Source organism: Pelodiscus sinensis, chromosome 30 (genome assembly GCF_052426305.1).
Source record: "Pelodiscus sinensis isolate ZL-2025 chromosome 30, ASM5242630v1, whole genome shotgun sequence".
In the NCBI taxonomy this organism is placed as follows: Eukaryota; Metazoa; Chordata; order Testudines; family Trionychidae; genus Pelodiscus; species Pelodiscus sinensis.
The window spans coordinates 13,548,793-13,569,726 of record NC_143081.1 but is presented as its reverse complement, the minus strand read 5'-3'; the positions used below and the strand labels follow the sequence as shown (position 1 = coordinate 13,569,726).

General features: G+C 48.6%; 3 protein-coding genes across 3 annotated transcripts; all 3 read left to right on the top strand.

Annotated features, from left to right (window-relative positions):
- Positions 1–416: 416 nt before the first annotated feature.
- LOC149521258 (olfactory receptor 5BS1-like) lies at positions 417–5,872 on the top strand. Its single transcript, XM_089774410.1, has 3 exons — positions 417–1,330; positions 5,377–5,506; positions 5,834–5,872. Exons 1-3 carry the CDS (start codon positions 417–419, stop codon positions 5,870–5,872), a joined length of 1,083 nt encoding a protein of 360 aa, XP_089630536.1.
- Positions 5,873–9,647: 3,775 nt separating this feature from the next.
- Positions 9,648–15,099, top strand: LOC149521257 (olfactory receptor 5BS1-like). The gene is made up of 3 exons (XM_089774409.1): positions 9,648–10,561; positions 14,604–14,733; positions 15,061–15,099. The coding sequence occupies exons 1-3, from the start codon at positions 9,648–9,650 to the stop codon at positions 15,097–15,099; spliced, it is 1,083 nt and encodes a 360-aa protein (XP_089630535.1).
- A 4,154-nt stretch (positions 15,100–19,253) lies between these two features.
- On the top strand, positions 19,254–20,198 carry LOC102447042 (olfactory receptor 5BS1-like). Its single transcript, XM_006135643.3, has one exon. The coding sequence runs from the start codon at positions 19,254–19,256 to the stop codon at positions 20,196–20,198; it is 945 nt and encodes a 314-aa protein (XP_006135705.3).
- The last annotated feature ends 736 nt before the right edge of the window (positions 20,199–20,934 follow it).

The window sequence follows — 20,934 nt, the reverse complement described above, 5'->3', positions numbered from 1 at the left end:
AGAATCTTCCCCCGTCCCAGTTAGCGAGCGGTGCTGTGACTCTGTGTGTTAGGTCGCACAGCCCAAACCTGGGCTCAGCAGGCCAGGTGCCACTAACATCAATGGACACTGATGGATACATTTTTCAGGTGTCCAGGCACATAATGGGATTTTCAAGAGTCTAGCTGCCTCGTTCCCACAGAGCTCCCGCAAGGAGCTTTCAAAATGCCTCCCTAGGTGCCTTGGCACATTGGCAAATCCTGCAAAGTACCTGTCTGCATCTCTAGGTGTCTAAATCCCTTTGGCAATCACACCCGTGCCTGCTAGTTGCCACGGGGAAATGCTGGAGGAGGTGCAAGAGGTGCTCGGTACTAAAAAGTGCTTCCCAATGATTCATTTCTTTCTGTTCTTCAAGGTCAAAAAGTTTTGCTGAATAAATGACCGTGGCTAACCAGACAACAGTGACCGAGTTTATTTTCCTGGGGCTGTCCAGTGACCCACAGATGCAGAAGTTCCTCTTCGTGGTGTTTCTACTTATTTACCTGACCACCCTAGGGGGCAATGGGGCGATCATGTTGGTAACACAGGCTGATCCCCACCTGGGGTCCCCCATGTACTTCCTCCTCTCCCATTTGTCCTTCTCAGATATCTGCTTCTCCTCAGCCATCGTGCCGAAGATGCTGGAGACCCTCCTGTCGGAGCGGAAAACCATTTCTGTCAGCAGCTGCATTGCCCAGATGTTCTTCCTCCTCCTGTCAGGGTGCAGCGAGGTGTTCATTCTCTCTGCGATGGCTTACGATCGATATGCCGCCATCTGTGACCCACTGCATTATGTGACAACTATGAACAAACGTGTCTGTTGTCAGCTGGTGGCCAGTGCATGGCTGATCGGATCCTTGTATGCCCTCAGCAACACACTCCTTCTCCCAACTTTACATTTCTGTGGGCCAAACACCATTCACCATTTCATCTGTGAGCTGCCCTCCCTGGTGGCTCTGTCCTGCTCAGAGACCTTCACAAGCAACACGGTGTTTCTCACCTCTGCCATGGTGTTTGGCCTGGTCTCATTCTCCTCCACTCTGGGCTCCTACATTCAAATCCTTGGCACCATCCTGAGGATACACTCTGCTGAGGGCAGGCGTAAAGCCTTCTCCACCTGCAGCTCTCACCTCATTGTGGTGGGTCTATGCTACGGAGCAGGCTTGTTTAGGTATTTCAGACCCAACTCGGCCTCCTCGGTGCTGCTGGATGTTCTGGTGTCCATCCAGTACAGCATCTTAACGCCCATGTTAAACCCAATCATCTACAGCCTGAACAACAAGGAGGTAAAGGCAGCTCTGAGGAGACTCTTGTGGGCAAAGAACCATCCGGCTCCTGGGTAACCCGAAGATCCATGAGGATGAACATCCAATAAAAAAGCAGAGACACATACTCAGCTGCCTGTTCAGGTTTTCTGCTAGTGTGTAGCATGGTGAGTGGTTGAACCGATTTGTTCGTAGCCAGTTGGGTGTGTTGTCAGTTCTTGGCCGCATCTGTGTGTTCTCTCTGCATGCTACACGGGCCCTGGACCCATAAACCATACCGCAGGCTCCAATCGATCTTCCCAAAACCACAAACCCAATTAGTAGTGAAGGGGCCCTGCCAGGTTTACTCTCAGTGAAGCAGAGCATTAGTGCCCTTGAGTTGCTACAGGTATACTTAACCAGTGTATGCCCGGGACAATGTTTACCAGTGGTGAGAACTGGCCAAAGATACTCACTCTGTGACTGTACAGCGATACAAACAAGGGTGTTACAAGGAGGAGGGAGAAAAATTGTTTTCCTTGGCCTCTGAGGACAGGACAAGGAGCAATGGGCTTAAATCACAGCAAGGGAGATTTAGGTTGGACATTAGGAAAAACCTGTCCAGGTGGTTAAGCACTGGGTTGTGGAATCTCCATCTGTGGAGATATTTAAGAGCAGGTTAGATAAATGTCTATCAGGGATGGTCTACACCAGGCATGTCCAAAGTCCGGCCCACAGGCCAATTGCGGTCCGTGTTCTGGTTTAATACGGCCCCACAGGTAATTTGGCAATATCTATCTTTTATGGCCCCCAACGAATCCATATGTATTGAGATGAATACATTGTAAAATCTCAGTTAATGTCAGTTGGTCTAAATCAGTTATAAATATATTTGGACACAACGTGTATACTTGGTGTTATGTTCCTGTTCATATTTTTTGAACTTAAAAGTTGACAGACAACCTTTATTAGCAATAATATGTAATGTACTTTACAATGTTCCTGACATATTTCAGCTTCCTGGATTTTTTTTTTCATCTGCTCTTCAGATATGAAAGGCAGAGTGATTTAACACCTGTTTAGATTTGTCATCCATGTGACAAAATGAAAAGTATGCTGTTTGCAATAAACTTTGCATAAAATAGTTAATTTGCATTTAATTTTAATGGTTCAAAGAATGTCAGGCAAAATGGTCGGCCCTCACGTATGTTCACTTCATCAAATCTGGCCCTCTTTGAAAAAAGTTTGGACACCCCTGGTCAAGACAGCATTTGGTCCGGCCATGAAGGCAGGGGACTGGACTCGATGACCTCTCGATGTCCCTTCCAGTTCTGGTATTCTATGATTCTATAGGTATGTCTACACTACAGCGCTAATTCGAACTAACTTAGTTTGAATTAGTTAATTCGAACTAAGCTAATTCGAACTAACGCGTCTAGAACTAAAAACTAGTTCGAATTAGCGTTTTGCTAATTCGAACTAGCATGTCCACATTGAGTGGACCCTGAACAGGGCTTAAGGCTGGCCGGAAGCAGTGCCGGCAGGGCATCAGAGGAGGACTTAGAGCATGGAGATGCTCTCTCAGGCTAGCCGAGGGCTGCGCTTAAAGGGACCCGACCCCCACCCCGGACAGACAGTTCTCAGGGGTGCCCCGCTTGAAAACCAGTCCTGGCTTGGAGTGCCCGGAGTGCCCTCACTGGGCACATCACACCACTCGGCCATGAGCCCGGCTGCACTTGCCACAGGCTGCCATCTGGGGAGAGGGGGCAATTGGGGGGCTGCAGGAGAGCTTCCACCCCCAGAAGCCCACAGAGCCAGCCCAGTCCTCCCCATCGGGGGCTCGTACCCCATTCCTCCCTCACCTCCTTCCACTTACCCTTCCCTAGCCCCTCTTCTTGATGTACAAAATAAAGATAACGTGTCTTCCAACATTGACTCTGTCTTTATTGAACAAAACTGTGGGAGACGGGGAAAAGGAGGTGGGAGAGGGGAAGAGAAAGGCTGGGAGAGGGGAGGGCAACTACAATAATCAGGGGTTGGGAACAGGTCCCAGATGAAGAAAGGCTACAGAGACTGGGACTGTTCAGCTTAGAAAAGAGGAGATGGAGCGGGGACAGGATAGAGGTCTCTAAAAGCAGGGGTTGGGTGGAGAGGGTGCATTGAGAAAAGTTGTTCCTGAGTTCCCATAAAGAAGGACTAGAGGCCACGAAAGGAAAGGAATGGGTATCAGGCTTGAAACTAGTAAGAGAAAGTTGTTGTTGTTGTTGTTGACAAAGCAAATAGTTAACCTGTGGAACTCCTTGCTGCAGGAGGCTGTGAAGGCTACAACTAGAACAGAGTTGAAAGGGAAGTGAGATCAAGTCATGGAGGTTGGGTCCATGGAGTAGTCTTAGCCAGGGGGTAGGAGTGGTGTCCCTGCCCAAAGTTTGTGGAAGGCTGGAGAGGGATGGCATGAGACAAATGGCTTGGTCACTGTCTTCGGTCCATCCCCTCCAGGGTCCCTAGGGTTGGCCGCTGTCGGCAGACAGGCTACTGGGCTAGATGGACCTTTGGTCTGACCCAGTACGGCTCAGGGCTCAGAGTCGTGGGTCTCAGTGGACCCCCTTGATTTTCATGCACACCTGCTCCTGGGTGGCCAGGCTGGCAGCTCTCCTGCCCTAGACGGCCACTTTTCTGTGCCTAGTGTGGAGATCGTGGACGAGGTCCACGATGTCTGCACTAGCCCAGAAAGGTGCTCGCCTCTTGCGGTCCCGGGCAAGCTCCCGGGAGCCGCCAGCCTTGTCCCGGGAAGAGGGGGTGGGCTGGGGGACATCGGGTGGGTGGCTCTGTGCCGTACCAGGTGCAGGGTCTGCTGGCTGGGTGCTGGCAGGCTTGCACCTGGCACGGGCACCCTAGCCAGCCCGTGCCCCTTTAAGGGGTCCGGGGCCGGGAGGGGGGCAATAGAGTTTCCCTGGTGTTGGCCAGAGTGGCCACCAGGGAAACCTGGGGAGGGCTAGCCTCCCACTAGTTCGAATTAAGGGACTAGACAGCCCTTAATTCGAACTAGCTAGTTCGAACTAGGCTTAATCCTCGTAAAATGAGGTTTACCTAGTTCGAACTAAGCGCTCCGCTAGTTCGATTCAAATTCGAACTAGCGGAGCGCTAGTGTAGCGGCCTTGAATGTTAGTTCGAACTAACGTCCGTTAGTTCTAACTAACATTGTAGTGTAGATATACCCTAAGGGAGTTAGTTGGTGGTGGGAAGTGTGTTTGGATCTTACTTGTTTTTAGGGTTGGACGCTCTGTACCCTGGGGGAGCAGCATGTAACCCCCATATCCCTCATGATGTACAGAAGTGTGATATTGCATATAAAGCATGTCACGTGAGGTATGAGCGGAAAGGCGATGAACTCCTGCAAGTCTATATAAATAAGTACAGCTGCAGTGTCTATGAAGTTGTAAGATTTTGTTTTCTGGTTGTAACTAGAACATGGTAAGCTGAGAAAGCAGCCAGATAGTAGCTCCCCACAAACCACAGTGAGGAAAATAACCAATGCCCATTTGTGTGTGTGTGTGTGTGTGTGTGTGTGTGTGTGTGTGTGTGTTAATGACTCAGCTGCACAGGGCCACACCAGGGGAATCATGTAACCTCTCCCCACCTCAAGTTTGCCCACCCACACTCTGCCATTCTCACCCAAATGTTCCTCCATGCTCCCCCTTCATGCTCCCCAGTTTGGGGGTCCACTGGTCTAGGAGCATGGATAGGAGTTGAGTTCTTCAAAGGGTTGAGCGTATGTTACTCTACATAGGCCTGTATTTTGTTTCAGCTACACCAGACTAACACGGCTACATTTCTATCACTATGACTAAGCAGTGCCCCCAAATTTTTGGATCCCCTACACAGCTGCGTATTCTGCATATGGTAAGGACGGTCCTTTGCTTAACACTTCCTACTCTACCTCCCATTCACCTAGAAATGTGTCAAAATTCTCCTTGGCTTTGTGTCGGCTTTATTTTCATTGCCAAATTTCAGCCTTTTCCAAGAAGCAGGCTGGGGACAGCTGGGTGGAATTATTACCTTTGACAATGCTCCGGGACCAGCTTTCAAACAGCTCCAATATTTCAAAGGATTGCAGGAGGAAACTGAACATGGAGTTGCCTAGTCAACTCAGAGGCGCTGTCATAGCTCCTTCCTCACTCAGCTACGACAAATGCAGAAGTGAGGGCCTGGAAAAGTACTCCAAAACCTTATCTTTCCAGGCTTTGGTAAAAAAAGCTTTCCCCTAGAATCTTAACAACCTAGATTTGGGAGATAAAAACTCCGCTGCCACCACCCAAGTAATGATAAGACAATCAGGGTACGTCTACACTAGCCCCCTAGTTCAAACTAGGGAGGCTAATGAGGGCAACCAAAATTGCTAATGAAGTGCGGGATTTAAATATCCTGTGCTTGATTAGCATAGTCCTGGCTGGTCACCATTTTGGAAACTGACAAGCCCGAAGTAACTCCCTGCGTCTACACGTGGCAGAAAGGCGGAATTCCAAGATAAATCCCTTAGTTTGAACTAACTGTTTAACCTCGTGCTATTTCAGGCTTTCTATTCCGACGTCCCTATAAACCTCATTCCGTGAGTGTAAGAGCTGTTTCAGAATAGCGAGTTATTTTGAAATTTGGCGCTGTATAGACTGCCATATTATGAAACAAACTATTTCAAAATAAGATCGAAATACGATACGCAATTTGCGTAGTTCAAGCAGTGTATCTTATTTCGAACTAGGGTGCAGTATAGACGTAGCCTTTCTGTCCCTTGGCTGTCAACTCAGGATGGAACTATGATCATTACACCTTCAGGAAGGAAATTATGTTTTCCAGCCCCGCCTTGGTTCATTGCAGAAGTGTTCACTGGAAAGCGTGTCGTCAATGGTGCACAAGGGCCTACCAGAAGTGAAGAGATGGTCTGGTGGCCTCAAGCCAAGGAAAACTGGCTTCTAGTCCTGGTTCTGCTACAGATTTCGGAAGCAATTTATGGACAGTCACTTCCAATGGAACTTTCATGGTTGGCCACCATCTTCAGAGATCTGCAGTGTGATTTTAAGAAATGTGAATGCCCACAACAACAGGGGAGGTCACTAGGAGAGCCCACCCCACCTCAGAAACATGCCACAGAAGTCTCAATTCAGCCACAAAAGGTGGCCAAAATTAATATGCATAGACTCATAGGACTGGAAGGGACCTTGTGAAGTCATCCCCTGCATACATGGCAGGACCAAGGACTGTCTAGTTATCTCTGACAGGTGCTTGTCTAACTTGCTCTTAAATATGTCCGGTGATGGAAATTCCACAACCTCCCTAGGCAATTTATTCCAGAGCTTCACCTCCCTGACAGATAGGAAGTTTTTCCTAATGTCCAACCTAAATCTCTCTTGCTGCCTACTACTTCTTGTCCTATCCTCAGAGGTTAAGAAGAACAATTATTTTCCTTCCTCCTTATAACAATTTTTTGTACTTGAAAACTATAATGCCCCTTCTTAGTCTTCTCTTTTTTTCCCAATCTTCCTTCATAGATCATATTTTCTAGACCTTTAATCATTTTTGGTGCTCTTCTCTGGACTTTTTCCTATTTGCCCACATTTTTCCTGAAATTTGGTGATATCCTCTGAGGACCTAGGTAAGTCTTCTAATACACCCATACATAAAAATAGGTAAACTCAGATAATTTATTGATGTCTGTTTGGTGTTGTCACCTGGGATAATGAACTGCTAACCCCATAATGAGAGTTGGGATGCAACATCAGGGAACGGATCCCAAGGGTATCAGATACACATGTCCTCTCGGCTTTTGCAATAAATATCTGATCGAGAGAAAGCGATGTTTTTATTTCCTAAGTGTGGTTAGTGACAGATCAGAGAGCTAGTAAAACTCCATACACAACAGTTGTCTCCTCCCAGTTACCAGGGGCTTGCCTGTTTGAGGTCTGGTATATTCAGCAGCCTTTGATGGATTAATTGGGAGATGGAAGATCTGCTCTGTTTATTTTTGCATCTGTGACCGAGACGTGAGAGAGGGATACGCTTCACCTCATAGAATGCAGGTGAGTTTCGTTCCGTTTCATGGCTGTTCCATTGGTCGTTTTCCTTTCAAAGAGGCAGCACCTGGTGCTGCATGGTTAGCTGTACACGCATTAGATCAAACTTTCTCTTTTCCTCTCCCTCCCCACAAGCGTAAATGATGACCGTAAGTACACAGCAGAGGATACACAGGTCAGAAATGCACCGAGGGTCAGATTGGTAATGGCGTTTTGGCATCTAGTGTAGGGTGGCCCTTTGTCCCTAGGCTGAATACCTGGTAAAATTACTCGTAATCAAGTGAGTTCCATGGCAGTCAATCCAAAATGTGCAGTACAAGCCTTCAAATGACTGAGTTCATAGAAGGAAATAGTGCATAGCTGGACTCTTTTTATTTCCCTAAGGTTTGCCTGGGAAGAGGTGACACACACACACGCCCATACGTCTCTCTGGTGACTGACGGACCTGGCCCCACCCTCTCTGCCCAGTGGTCCCCACCCTCCTGCATGGCTAGACCCCCCAAGACGGACCCTCCTCTCATGGTACCTAGAGCCAGGTCTTCTCAAGGAAACGTGGGGGCACAGAAGCTCACAGGTCCCCTCTCCAGATTTCTGTCAGGGTCCACAGATGAACGTGGCCAGCAGCAGCCTTTCAGCACTGTGCGGGTGGGAAGGGATGGGAGCTGCTTACAGCTGAACGGGGTGAGGACAGTGGTGACCTGGTCCACGTCTTTCCAGAGGTCATCTCCTCCCTCCCGACTACCTCCACTCACCTGTGGCTAGAAGCAGCTTCTCCCTACTTGCCCATGAAAACCAGCTGAAACCGCCACACTGCTGCTCGCCACAGATATAATACAGATGCCTCCTGTCCCTGGCTACAGTGTGGGGAGGAAGGGGTTAATCATGGAATCATAGAATCATAGAATACGAGGATTGGAAGGGACCTCGAGAGGTCATCGAGTCCGGTCCCCTGCCCTCATGGCAGGACCAAATACTGTCTAGACCATCCCTGATAAACATTTATCTAACCTGCTCTTAAATATCTCCAGAGATGGGGATTCCACAACCTTCCTGGGCAATTTATTCCAGTGTTTGACCACCCTGACAGGTAGGAACTTTTTCCTAATGTCCAACCTAAACCTCCCTTGCTGCAGTTTAAGCCCATTGCTTCTTGTTCCATCCTCAGAGGCCAAGATGAACAAGTTTTCTCCCTCCTCCTTACGACACCCTTTTAGATGCCTGAAAACTGCTTCATGTCCCCTCTCACTCTTCTCTTTTCTAAACTAAACAAACCCAGTTCCTTCAGCCTTCCCTCACAGCTCATGTTCTCTAGACCTTTAATCATTCTTGTTGATCTTCTCTGGACCCTCTCCAATTTCTCCACATCTTTCTTGAAATGTGGTGCCCAGAACTGGACACAATACTCCAACTGAGGCCTAACCAGTGCTGAGTAGAGTGGAAGAATGACTCCTCATATCTTGCTCACAACACACCTGTTAATGAATCCCCAAATCATGTTTGCTTTTTTTGCAACAGCATCACACTGTTGACTCATACTTAACTTGTGGTCCACTATAACCCCTAGATCCGTTTCTGCCGTACTCCTTCCTAGACAGTCGCTTCCCATTCTGTATGTGTGAAACTGATTGTTCCTTTCTAAGTTAAGCCGTAAGGATGTCTTCTGCAACAAGGTTCAGGAAACCTCACTGCAGGGGTGTCAGCCAACACAGCCAGCGAGGTGGCTCAGCAGGGGAGGGTGCCTACAGGACAGCGCAGCCATACACGCCCTGGGGGCAAGACTAGGGCAGGGGGGCAGCATGTGAAGAGGGTGCTAAGAGTCCCTGCTGGGGGACCTGCAAGGTTGGGGAGCAACCAGGCTGGAAATAGCTTCCTCCTCACCACACCGGGGCTTTGCTGAGGGGTGGAGAATCTTCCCCCGTCCCAGTTAGCGAGCGGTGCTGTGACTCTGTGTGTTAGGTCGCACAGCCCAAACCTGGGCTCAGCAGGCCAGGTGCCACTAACATCAATGGACACTGATGGATACATTTTTCAGGTGTCCAGGCACATAATGGGATTTTCAAGAGTCTAGCTGCCTCGTTCCCACAGAGCTCCCGCAAGGAGCTTTCAAAATGCCTCCCTAGGTGCCTTGGCACATTGGCAAATCCTGCAAAGTACCTGTCTGCATCTCTAGGTGTCTAAATCCCTTTGGCAATCACACCCGTGCCTGCTAGTTGCCACGGGGAAATGCTGGAGGAGGTGCAAGAGGTGCTCGGTACTAAAAAGTGCTTCCCAATGATTCATTTCTTTCTGTTCTTCAAGGTCAAAAAGTTTTGCTGAATAAATGACCGTGGCTAACCAGACAACAGTGACCGAGTTTATTTTCCTGGGGCTGTCCAGTGACCCACAGATGCAGAAGTTCCTCTTCGTGGTGTTTCTACTTATTTACCTGACCACCCTAGGGGGCAATGGGGCGATCATGTTGGTAACACAGGCTGATCCCCACCTGGGGTCCCCCATGTACTTCCTCCTCTCCCATTTGTCCTTCTCAGATATCTGCTTCTCCTCAGCCATCGTGCCGAAGATGCTGGAGACCCTCCTGTCGGAGCGGAAAACCATTTCTGTCAGCAGCTGCATTGCCCAGATGTTCTTCCTCCTCCTGTCAGGGTGCAGCGAGGTGTTCATTCTCTCTGCGATGGCTTACGATCGATATGCCGCCATCTGTGACCCACTGCATTATGTGACAACTATGAACAAACGTGTCTGTTGTCAGCTGGTGGCCAGTGCATGGCTGATCGGATCCTTGTATGCCCTCAGCAACACACTCCTTCTCCCAACTTTACATTTCTGTGGGCCAAACACCATTCACCATTTCATCTGTGAGCTGCCCTCCCTGGTGGCTCTGTCCTGCTCAGAGACCTTCACAAGCAACACGGTGTTTCTCACCTCTGCCATGGTGTTTGGCCTGGTCTCATTCTCCTCCACTCTGGGCTCCTACATTCAAATCCTTGGCACCATCCTGAGGATACACTCTGCTGAGGGCAGGCGTAAAGCCTTCTCCACCTGCAGCTCTCACCTCATTGTGGTGGGTCTATGCTACGGAGCAGGCTTGTTTAGGTATTTCAGACCCAACTCGGCCTCCTCGGTGCTGCTGGATGTTCTGGTGTCCATCCAGTACAGCATCTTAACGCCCATGTTAAACCCAATCATCTACAGCCTGAACAACAAGGAGGTAAAGGCAGCTCTGAGGAGACTCTTGTGGGCAAAGAACCATCCGGCTCCTGGGTAACCCGAAGATCCATGAGGATGAACATCCAATAAAAAAGCAGAGACACATACTCAGCTGCCTGTTCAGGTTTTCTGCTAGTGTGTAGCATGGTGAGTGGTTGAACCGATTTGTTCGTAGCCAGTTGGGTGTGTTGTCAGTTCTTGGCCGCATCTGTGTGTTCTCTCTGCATGCTACACGGGCCCTGGACCCATAAACCATACCGCAGGCTCCAATCGATCTTCCCAAAACCACAAACCCAATTAGTAGTGAAGGGGCCCTGCCAGGTTTACTCTCAGTGAAGCAGAGCATTAGTGCCCTTGAGTTGCTACAGGTATACTTAACCAGTGTATGCCCGGGACAATGTTTACCAGTGGTGAGAACTGGCCAAAGATACTCACTCTGTGACTGTACAGCGATACAAACAAGGGTGTTACAAGGAGGAGGGAGAAAAATTGTTTTCCTTGGCCTCTGAGGACAGGACAAGGAGCAATGGGCTTAAATCACAGCAAGGGAGATTTAGGTTGGACATTAGGAAAAACCTGTCCAGGTGGTTAAGCACTGGGTTGTGGAATCTCCATCTGTGGAGATATTTAAGAGCAGGTTAGATAAATGTCTATCAGGGATGGTCTACACCAGGCATGTCCAAAGTCCGGCCCACAGGCCAATTGCGGTCCGTGTTCTGGTTTAATACGGCCCCACAGGTAATTTGGCAATATCTATCTTTTATGGCCCCCAACGAATCCATATGTATTGAGATGAATACATTGTAAAATCTCAGTTAATGTCAGTTGGTCTAAATCAGTTATAAATATATTTGGACACAACGTGTATACTTGGTGTTATGTTCCTGTTCATATTTTTTGAACTTAAAAGTTGACAGACAACCTTTATTAGCAATAATATGTAATGTACTTTACAATGTTCCTGACATATTTCAGCTTCCTGGATTTTTTTTTTCATCTGCTCTTCAGATATGAAAGGCAGAGTGATTTAACACCTGTTTAGATTTGTCATCCATGTGACAAAATGAAAAGTATGCTGTTTGCAATAAACTTTGCATAAAATAGTTAATTTGCATTTAATTTTAATGGTTCAAAGAATGTCAGGCAAAATGGTCGGCCCTCACGTATGTTCACTTCATCAAATCTGGCCCTCTTTGAAAAAAGTTTGGACACCCCTGGTCAAGACAGCATTTGGTCCGGCCATGAAGGCAGGGGACTGGACTCGATGACCTCTCGATGTCCCTTCCAGTTCTGGTATTCTATGATTCTATAGGTATGTCTACACTACAGCGCTAATTCGAACTAACTTAGTTTGAATTAGTTAATTCGAACTAAGCTAATTCGAACTAACGCGTCTAGAACTAAAAACTAGTTCGAATTAGCGTTTTGCTAATTCGAACTAGCATGTCCACATTGAGTGGACCCTGAACAGGGCTTAAGGCTGGCCGGAAGCAGTGCCGGCAGGGCATCAGAGGAGGACTTAGAGCATGGAGATGCTCTCTCAGGCTAGCCGAGGGCTGCGCTTAAAGGGACCCGACCCCCACCCCGGACAGACAGTTCTCAGGGGTGCCCCGCTTGAAAACCAGTCCTGGCTTGGAGTGCCCGGAGTGCCCTCACTGGGCACATCACACCACTCGGCCATGAGCCCGGCTGCACTTGCCACAGGCTGCCATCTGGGGAGAGGGGGCAATTGGGGGGCTGCAGGAGAGCTTCCACCCCCAGAAGCCCACAGAGCCAGCCCAGTCCTCCCCATCGGGGGCTCGTACCCCATTCCTCCCTCACCTCCTTCCACTTACCCTTCCCTAGCCCCTCTTCTTGATGTACAAAATAAAGATAACGTGTCTTCCAACATTGACTCTGTCTTTATTGAACAAAACTGTGGGAGACGGGGAAAAGGAGGTGGGAGAGGGGAAGAGAAAGGCTGGGAGAGGGGAGGGCAACTACAATAATCAGGGGTTGGGAACAGGTCCCAGATGAAGAAAGGCTACAGAGACTGGGACTGTTCAGCTTAGAAAAGAGGAGATGGAGCGGGGACAGGATAGAGGTCTCTAAAAGCAGGGGTTGGGTGGAGAGGGTGCATTGAGAAAAGTTGTTCCTGAGTTCCCATAAAGAAGGACTAGAGGCCACGAAAGGAAAGGAATGGGTATCAGGCTTGAAACTAGTAAGAGAAAGTTGTTGTTGTTGTTGTTGACAAAGCAAATAGTTAACCTGTGGAACTCCTTGCTGCAGGAGGCTGTGAAGGCTACAACTAGAACAGAGTTGAAAGGGAAGTGAGATCAAGTCATGGAGGTTGGGTCCATGGAGTAGTCTTAGCCAGGGGGTAGGAGTGGTGTCCCTGCCCAAAGTTTGTGGAAGGCTGGAGAGGGATGGCATGAGACAAATGGCTTGGTCACTGTCTTCGGTCCATCCCCTCCAGGGTCCCTAGGGTTGGCCGCTGTCGGCAGACAGGCTACTGGGCTAGATGGACCTTTGGTCTGACCCAGTACGGCTCAGGGCTCAGAGTCGTGGGTCTCAGTGGACCCCCTTGATTTTCATGCACACCTGCTCCTGGGTGGCCAGGCTGGCAGCTCTCCTGCCCTAGACGGCCACTTTTCTGTGCCTAGTGTGGAGATCGTGGACGAGGTCCACGATGTCTGCACTAGCCCAGAAAGGTGCTCGCCTCTTGCGGTCCCGGGCAAGCTCCCGGGAGCCGCCAGCCTTGTCCCGGGAAGAGGGGGTGGGCTGGGGGACATCGGGTGGGTGGCTCTGTGCCGTACCAGGTGCAGGGTCTGCTGGCTGGGTGCTGGCAGGCTTGCACCTGGCACGGGCACCCTAGCCAGCCCGTGCCCCTTTAAGGGGTCCGGGGCCGGGAGGGGGGCAATAGAGTTTCCCTGGTGTTGGCCAGAGTGGCCACCAGGGAAACCTGGGGAGGGCTAGCCTCCCACTAGTTCGAATTAAGGGACTAGACAGCCCTTAATTCGAACTAGCTAGTTCGAACTAGGCTTAATCCTCGTAAAATGAGGTTTACCTAGTTCGAACTAAGCGCTCCGCTAGTTCGATTCAAATTCGAACTAGCGGAGCGCTAGTGTAGCGGCCTTGAATGTTAGTTCGAACTAACGTCCGTTAGTTCTAACTAACATTGTAGTGTAGATATACCCTAAGGGAGTTAGTTGGTGGTGGGAAGTGTGTTTGGATCTTACTTGTTTTTAGGGTTGGACGCTCTGTACCCTGGGGGAGCAGCATGTAACCCCCATATCCCTCATGATGTACAGAAGTGTGATATTGCATATAAAGCATGTCACGTGAGGTATGAGCGGAAAGGCGATGAACTCCTGCAAGTCTATATAAATAAGTACAGCTGCAGTGTCTATGAAGTTGTAAGATTTTGTTTTCTGGTTGTAACTAGAACATGGTAAGCTGAGAAAGCAGCCAGATAGTAGCTCCCCACAAACCACAGTGAGGAAAATAACCAATGCCCATTTGTGTGTGTGTGTGTGTGTGTGTGTGTGTGTGTGTGTGTTAATGACTCAGCTGCACAGGGCCACACCAGGGGAATCATGTAACCTCTCCCCACCTCAAGTTTGCCCACCCACACTCTGCCATTCTCACCCAAATGTTCCTCCATGCTCCCCCTTCATGCTCCCCAGTTTGGGGGTCCACTGGTCTAGGAGCATGGATAGGAGTTGAGTTCTTCAAAGGGTTGAGCGTATGTTACTCTACATAGGCCTGTATTTTGTTTCAGCTACACCAGACTAACACGGCTACATTTCTATCACTATGACTAAGCAGTGCCCCCAAATTTTTGGATCCCCTACACAGCTGCGTATTCTGCATATGGTAAGGACGGTCCTTTGCTTAACACTTCCTACTCTACCTCCCATTCACCTAGAAATGTGTCAAAATTCTCCTTGGCTTTGTGTCGGCTTTATTTTCATTGCCAAATTTCAGCCTTTTCCAAGAAGCAGGCTGGGGACAGCTGGGTGGAATTATTACCTTTGACAATGCTCCGGGACCAGCTTTCAAACAGCTCCAATATTTCAAAGGATTGCAGGAGGAAACTGAACATGGAGTTGCCTAGTCAACTCAGAGGCGCTGTCATAGCTCCTTCCTCACTCAGCTACGACAAATGCAGAAGTGAGGGCCTGGAAAAGTACTCCAAAACCTTATCTTTCCAGGCTTTGGTAAAAAAAGCTTTCCCCTAGAATCTTAACAACCTAGATTTGGGAGATAAAAACTCCGCTGCCACCACCCAAGTAATGATAAGACAATCAGGGTACGTCTACACTAGCCCCCTAGTTCAAACTAGGGAGGCTAATGAGGGCAACCAAAATTGCTAATGAAGTGCGAGATTTAAATATCCTGTGCTTGATTAGCATAGTCCTGGCTGGTCGCCATTTTGGAAACTGACAAGCCCTAAGTAACTCCCTGCGTCTACATGCGGCAGAAAGGCGGAATTCCAAGATAAATCCCTTAGTTTGAACTAACTGTTAAACCTCGTGCTATTTCAGGCTTTCTATTCCGACGTCCCTATAAACCTCATTCCGTGAGTGTAAGAGCTGTTTCAGAATAGCGGGTTGTTTTAAAATTTGGCGCTGTATAGACTGCCATATTATGAAACAAACTATTTCAAAATAAGATCGAAATACGATACGCAATTTGTGTAGTTCAAGCAGTGTATCTTATTTCGAACTAGGGTGCAGTATAGACGTAGCCTTTCTGTCCCTTGGCTGTCAACTCAGGATGGAACTATGAACATTACACCCTCAGGAAGGAAATTCTGTTTTCCAGGCAGCTCTCAGCCCCGTCTTGGTTCATTGCAGAAGTGTTCACTGGAAAGCGTGTCGTCAATGGTGCACAAGGGCCTACCAGAAGTGAAGAGATGGTCTGGTGGCCTCAAGCCAAGGAAAACTGGCTTCTAGTCCTGGTTCTGCTACAGATTTCGGAAGCAATTTATGGACAGTCACTTCCAATGGAACTTTCATGGTTGGCCACCATCTTCAGAGATCTGCAGTGTGGTTTTAAGAAATGTGAATGCCCACAACAACAGGGGAGGTCACCAGGGCTGTGTCCAGACTCAGGGTTTTTTTCGAAAAAAGTAGCCTTTTTTCGAAAAAACTTCCCCTGCGTCCAGACTCAAGCCGCGTTCTTTCGAAATTAATTCGAAAGAACGCGGCTTTTCTTTCGATGGCGGTAAACCTCAATTTACAAGGAAGAACGCCTTCTTTCGAAAGTTCCTCTTTCGAAAGAAGGCGTTCTTCAATGTAAATAGGGCTTCTTCGAAAGAGAGCATCCAGACTCACTGGATGCTTTCTTTCAAAAAAGCAAGCCGCTTTTTCGAAATTTCTCCATGCAGTCTAGACGCTCTCTTTCGAAAGAGGCTCTTTTGAAAGATGCTTTCGAAAGAGCCTCTTTCGAAAGAAGCCTGCAGTCTAGACATAGCCCAGGAGAGCCCACCCCACATGAAACATGCCACAGAAGTCTCAATTCAGCCACAAAAGGTGGCCAAAATTAATATGCATAGACTCATAGGACTGGAAGGGACCTTGTGAAGTCATCCCCTGCATACATGGCAGGACCAAGCACTGTCTAGTTATCTCTGACAGGTGCTTGTCTAACTTGCTCTTAAATATCTCCGGTGATGGAAATTCCACAACCTCCCTAGGCAATTTATTCCAGAGCTTCACCTCCCTCACAGATAGGAAGTTTTTCCTAATGTCCAACCTAAACCTCTCTTGCTGCCTACTACTTCTTGTCCTATCCTCAGAGGTTAAGAAGAACAATTATTTTCCTTCCTCCTTATAACAATTTTTTGTACTTGAAAACTATAATGCCCCTTCTTAGTCTTCTCTTTTTTTCCCAATCTTCCTTCATAGATCATATTTTCTAGACCTTTAATCATTTTTGTTGCTCTTCTCTGGACTTTTTCCTATTTGCCCACATTTTTCCTGAAATTTGGTGATATCCTCTGAGGACCTAGGTAAGTCTTCTAATACACCCATACATAAAAATAGGTAAACTCAGATAATTTATTTATGTCTGTTTGGTGTTGTCACCTGGGATAATGAACTGCTAACCCCATAATGACTGTTGGGATGCAACATCAGGGAACGGATCCCAAGGGTATCAGATACACATGTCCTCTCGGCTTTTGCAATAAATATCTGATCGAGAGAAAGCGATGTTTTTATTTCCTAAGTGTGGTTAGTGACAGATCAGAGAGCTAGTAAAACTCCATACACAACAGTTGTCTCCTCCCAGTTACCAGGGGCTTGCCTGTTTGAGGTCTGGTATATTCAGCAGCCTTTGATGGATTAATTGGGAGATGGAAGATCTGCTCTGTTTATTTTTGCATCTGTGACCGAGATGTGAGAGAGGGATACGCTTCACCTCATAGAATGCAGGTGAGTTTCGTTCCGTTTCACGGCTGTTCCATTGGTCGTTTTCCTTTCAAAGAGGCAGCACCTGGTGCTGCATGGTTAGCTGTACACTCATTAGATCAACCTTTTTCTTTTCCTCTCCCTCCCCACAAGCGTAAATGATGACCGTAAGTACACAGCAGAGGATACACAGGTCAGAAATGCACCGAGGGTCAGATCGGTAATGGCGTTTTGGCATCTAGTGTAGGGTGGCCCTTTGTCCCTAGGCTGAATACCTGGTAAAATTACTCGTAATCAAGTGAGTTCAATGGCAGTTAATCCAAAATGTGCAGTACAAGCCTTCAAATGACTGAGTTCATAGAAGGAAATAGTGCATAGCTGGACTCTTTTTATTTCCTTAAGGTTTGCCTTGGAAGAGGTGACACACACACACGCCCATACGTCTCTCTGGTGACTGATGGACCTGGCCCCACCCTCTCTGCCCAGTGGTCCCCACCCTCCTGCATGGCTAGACCCCCAAGACGGACCCTCCTCTCATGGTACCTAGAGCCGGGTCTTCTCAAGGAAACGTGGGGGCACACAAGCTCACAGATCCCCTCTCCAGATTTCTGTGAGGGTCCACAGATGAACGCGGCCAGCAGCAGCCTTTCAGCACTGTGCAGGCGGGAAGGGATGGGAGCTGCTTACAGCTGAACGGGGTGAGGACAGTGGTGACCTGGTCCACGTCTTTCCAGAGGTCATCTCCTCCCTCCCGACTACCTCCACTCACCTGTGGCTAGAAGCAGCTTCTCCCTACTTGCCCATGAAAACCAGCTGAAACCGCCACACTGCTGCTCGCCACAGATATAATACAGATGCCTCCTGTCCCTGGCTACAGATATGGGGAGGAAGGGGTTAATCATAGAATCATAGAATACGAGGATTGGAAGGGACCTCGAGAGGTCATCGAGTCCAGTCCCCGGCCCTCATGGCAGGACCAAATACTGTCTAGACCATTCCTGATAGAAATTTATCTAACCTGCTCTTAAATATCTCCAGAGATGGAGATTCCACAACCTCCCTAGGCAATTTATTCCAGCGTTTGACCACCCTGACAGGTAGGAACTTTTTCCTAATGTCCAACCAAAACCTCCCTTGCTGCAGTTTAAGCCCATTGCTTCTTCTTCCATCCTCAGAGGCCAAGATGAACAAGTTTTCTCCCTCCTCCTTACGACACCCTTTTAGATGCCTGAAAACTGCTATCATTTCCCCTCTCAGTCTTCTCTTTTCTAAACTAAACAAACCCAGTTCCTTCAGCCTTCCCTCATAGCTCATGTTCTCTAGACCTTTAATCATTCTTGTTGCTCTTCTCTGGACCCTCTCCAATTTCTCCACATCTTTCTTGAAATGTGGTGCCCAGAACTGGACACAATACTCCAACTGAGGCCTAACCAGTGCAGAGTAGAGTGGAAGAATGACTCCTCATATCTTGCTCACAACACACCTGTTAATGAATCCCCAAATCATGTTTGCTTTTTTTGCAACAGCATCACACTGTTGACTCATATTTAACTTGTGGTCCACTATAACCCCTAGATCCCTTTCTGCCGTACTCCTTCTTAGACAGTCGCTTCCCATTCTGTATGTGTGAAACTGATTGTTCCTTTCTAAGTTAAGCCCTAAGGATGTCTTCTGCAACAAGGTTCAGGAAACCTCACTGCAGGGGTGTCAGCCAACACAGCCAGCGAGGTGGCTCAGCAGGTGAGGGTGCCTACAGGACAGCGCAGCCATACACGCCCTGGGGGCAAGACTAGGGCAGGGGGGCAGCATGTGAAGAGGGGGCTAAGAGTCCCTGCTGGGGGACCTGCAAGGTTGGGGAGCAACCAGGCTGGAAATAGCTTCCTCCTCACCACACCGGGGCTTTGCTGAGGGGTGGAGAATCTTCCCCCGTCCCAGTTAGCGAGCGGTGCTGTGACTCTGTGTGTTAGGTCGCACAGCCCAAACCTGGGCTCAGCAGGCCAGGCGCCACTAACATCAATTGACACTGATGGATACATTTTTCAGGTGTCCAGGCACATAATGGGATTTTCAAGAGTCTAGCTGCCTCGTTCCCACAGAGCTCCCGCAAGGAGCTTTCAAAATGCCTCCCTAGGTGCCTTGGCACATTGGCAAATCCTGCAAAGTACCTGTCTGCATCTTTAGGTGTCTAAATCCCTTTGGCAATCACACCCGTGCCTGCTAGTTGCCACGGGGAAATGCTGGAGGAGGTGCAAGAGGTGCTCGGTACTAAAAAGTGCTTCCCAATGATTCATTTCTTTCTGTTCTTCAAAGGTTTTGCTGAATAAATGACCATGGCTAACCAGACAACAGTGACCGAGTTTATTTTCCTGGGGCTGTCCAGTGACCCACAGATGCAGAAGTTCCTCTTCATGGTGTTTCTACTTATTTACCTGACCACCCTAGGGGGCAATGGGGCGATCATGTGGGTAACACAGGCAGATCCCCACTTAGGGTCCCCCATGTACTTCCTCCTCTCCCATTTGTCCTTCTCAGATATCTGCTTCTCCTCAGCCATCGTGCCGAAGATGCTGGAGACCCTCCTGTCGGAGCAGAAAACCATTTCTGTCAGCAGCTGCATTGCCCAGATGTTCTTCCTCCTCCTGTCAGGGTGCAGCGAGGTGTTCATTCTCTCTGCGATGGCTTACGATCGATACGCCGCCATCTGTGACCCACTGCATTATGTGACAACTATGAACAAACGTGTTTGCTGTCAGCTGGTGGCTGGTGCATGGCTGATCGGATCTTTGTATGCCCTCAGCAATGTAATCCCTTTGTCAGCCTTATATTTGTGTGGGCCCAACACCATTCACCATTTCATCTGTGAGCTGCCCTCCCTGGTGGCTCTGTCCTGCTCAGAGACCTTCACAAGCAACACGGTGTTTCTCACCTCTGCCATGGTGATTGGTCTGGTCTCATTCTCCTCCACTCTGGGCTCCTACATTCATATCCTTGGCACCATCCTGAGGATACGCTCTGATGAGGGCAGGCGTAAAGCCTTCTCCACCTGCAGCTCTCACCTCATTGTGGTGGGTCTATGCTACGGAGCAGGCTTGTTTAGGTATTTCAGACCCAACTCGGCCTCCTCGGTGCTGCTGGATGTTCTGGTGTCCATCCAGTACAGCATCTTAACGCCTATGTTAAACCCAATCATCTACAGCCTGAACAACAAGGAGGTGAAGGCAGCTCTGAGGAGACTCTTGTGGGCAAAGAACCATCCGGCTCCTGGGTAACCCGAAGATCCATGAGGATGAACATCCAATAAAAAAGCAGAGACACATACTCAGCTGCCTGTTCAGGTTTTGTGCTAGTGTGTAGCATGGTGAGTGGTTGAACCGATTTGTTCGTAGCCAGTTGGGTGTGTTGTCAGTTCTTGGCCGCATCTGTGTGTTCTCTCTGCATGCTACACTGGCCCTGGACCCAGAAACCATACCGCAGGCTCTGATCGATCTTCCCAAAACCACAGACCCAATTAGTAGTGAAGGGGCCCTGCCAGGTTTACTCTCAGTGAAGCAGAGCATTAGTGCCCTTGAGTTGCTACAGGTATACTTAACCAATGTATGCCCGGGACAATGTTTACCAGTGGTGAGAACTGGCCAAAGATACTCACTCTGTGACTGTACAGCGATACAAACAAGGGTGTTACAAGGAGGAGGGAGAAAAATTGTTCTCCTTGGCCTCTGAGGACAGGACAAGGAGCAATGGGCTTAAATCACAGCAAGGGAGATTTAGGTTGGACATTCGGAAAAACCTGTCCAGGTGGTTAAGCACTGGAATAAATTGCCTAGGAGGGTTGTGGAATCTCCATCTGTGGAGATATTTAAGAGCAGGTTAGATAAATGTCTATCAGGGATGGTCTAGACAGTATTTGGTCCTGCCATGAGGGCAGGGGACTGGACTCGATGACCTCTTGATGTCCCTTCCAGTTCTGGTATTCTATGATTCTATGATCTTAAAAGGACTAAGGGA

Bases quoted from the DNA above. Each gene is read 5' to 3' on its own strand.
- LOC102447042 (XM_006135643.3), top strand. From the start codon at position 19,254: ATGACCATGGCTAACCAGACAACAGTGACCGAGTTTATTTTCCTGGGG.
- LOC149521257 (XM_089774409.1), top strand. From the start codon at position 9,648: ATGACCGTGGCTAACCAGACAACAGTGACCGAGTTTATTTTCCTGGGG. The intron at 10,562-14,603 runs GTGGGCAAAGAA...AAAGGATTGCAG, and splicing joins GCAGCTCTGAGGAGACTCTT to GAGGAAACTGAACATGGAGT. The intron at 14,734-15,060 runs GTAAAAAAAGCT...GTGCTATTTCAG, and splicing joins CCTTATCTTTCCAGGCTTTG to GCTTTCTATTCCGACGTCCC.
- LOC149521258 (XM_089774410.1), top strand. From the start codon at position 417: ATGACCGTGGCTAACCAGACAACAGTGACCGAGTTTATTTTCCTGGGG. The intron at 1,331-5,376 runs GTGGGCAAAGAA...AAAGGATTGCAG, and splicing joins GCAGCTCTGAGGAGACTCTT to GAGGAAACTGAACATGGAGT. The intron at 5,507-5,833 runs GTAAAAAAAGCT...GTGCTATTTCAG, and splicing joins CCTTATCTTTCCAGGCTTTG to GCTTTCTATTCCGACGTCCC.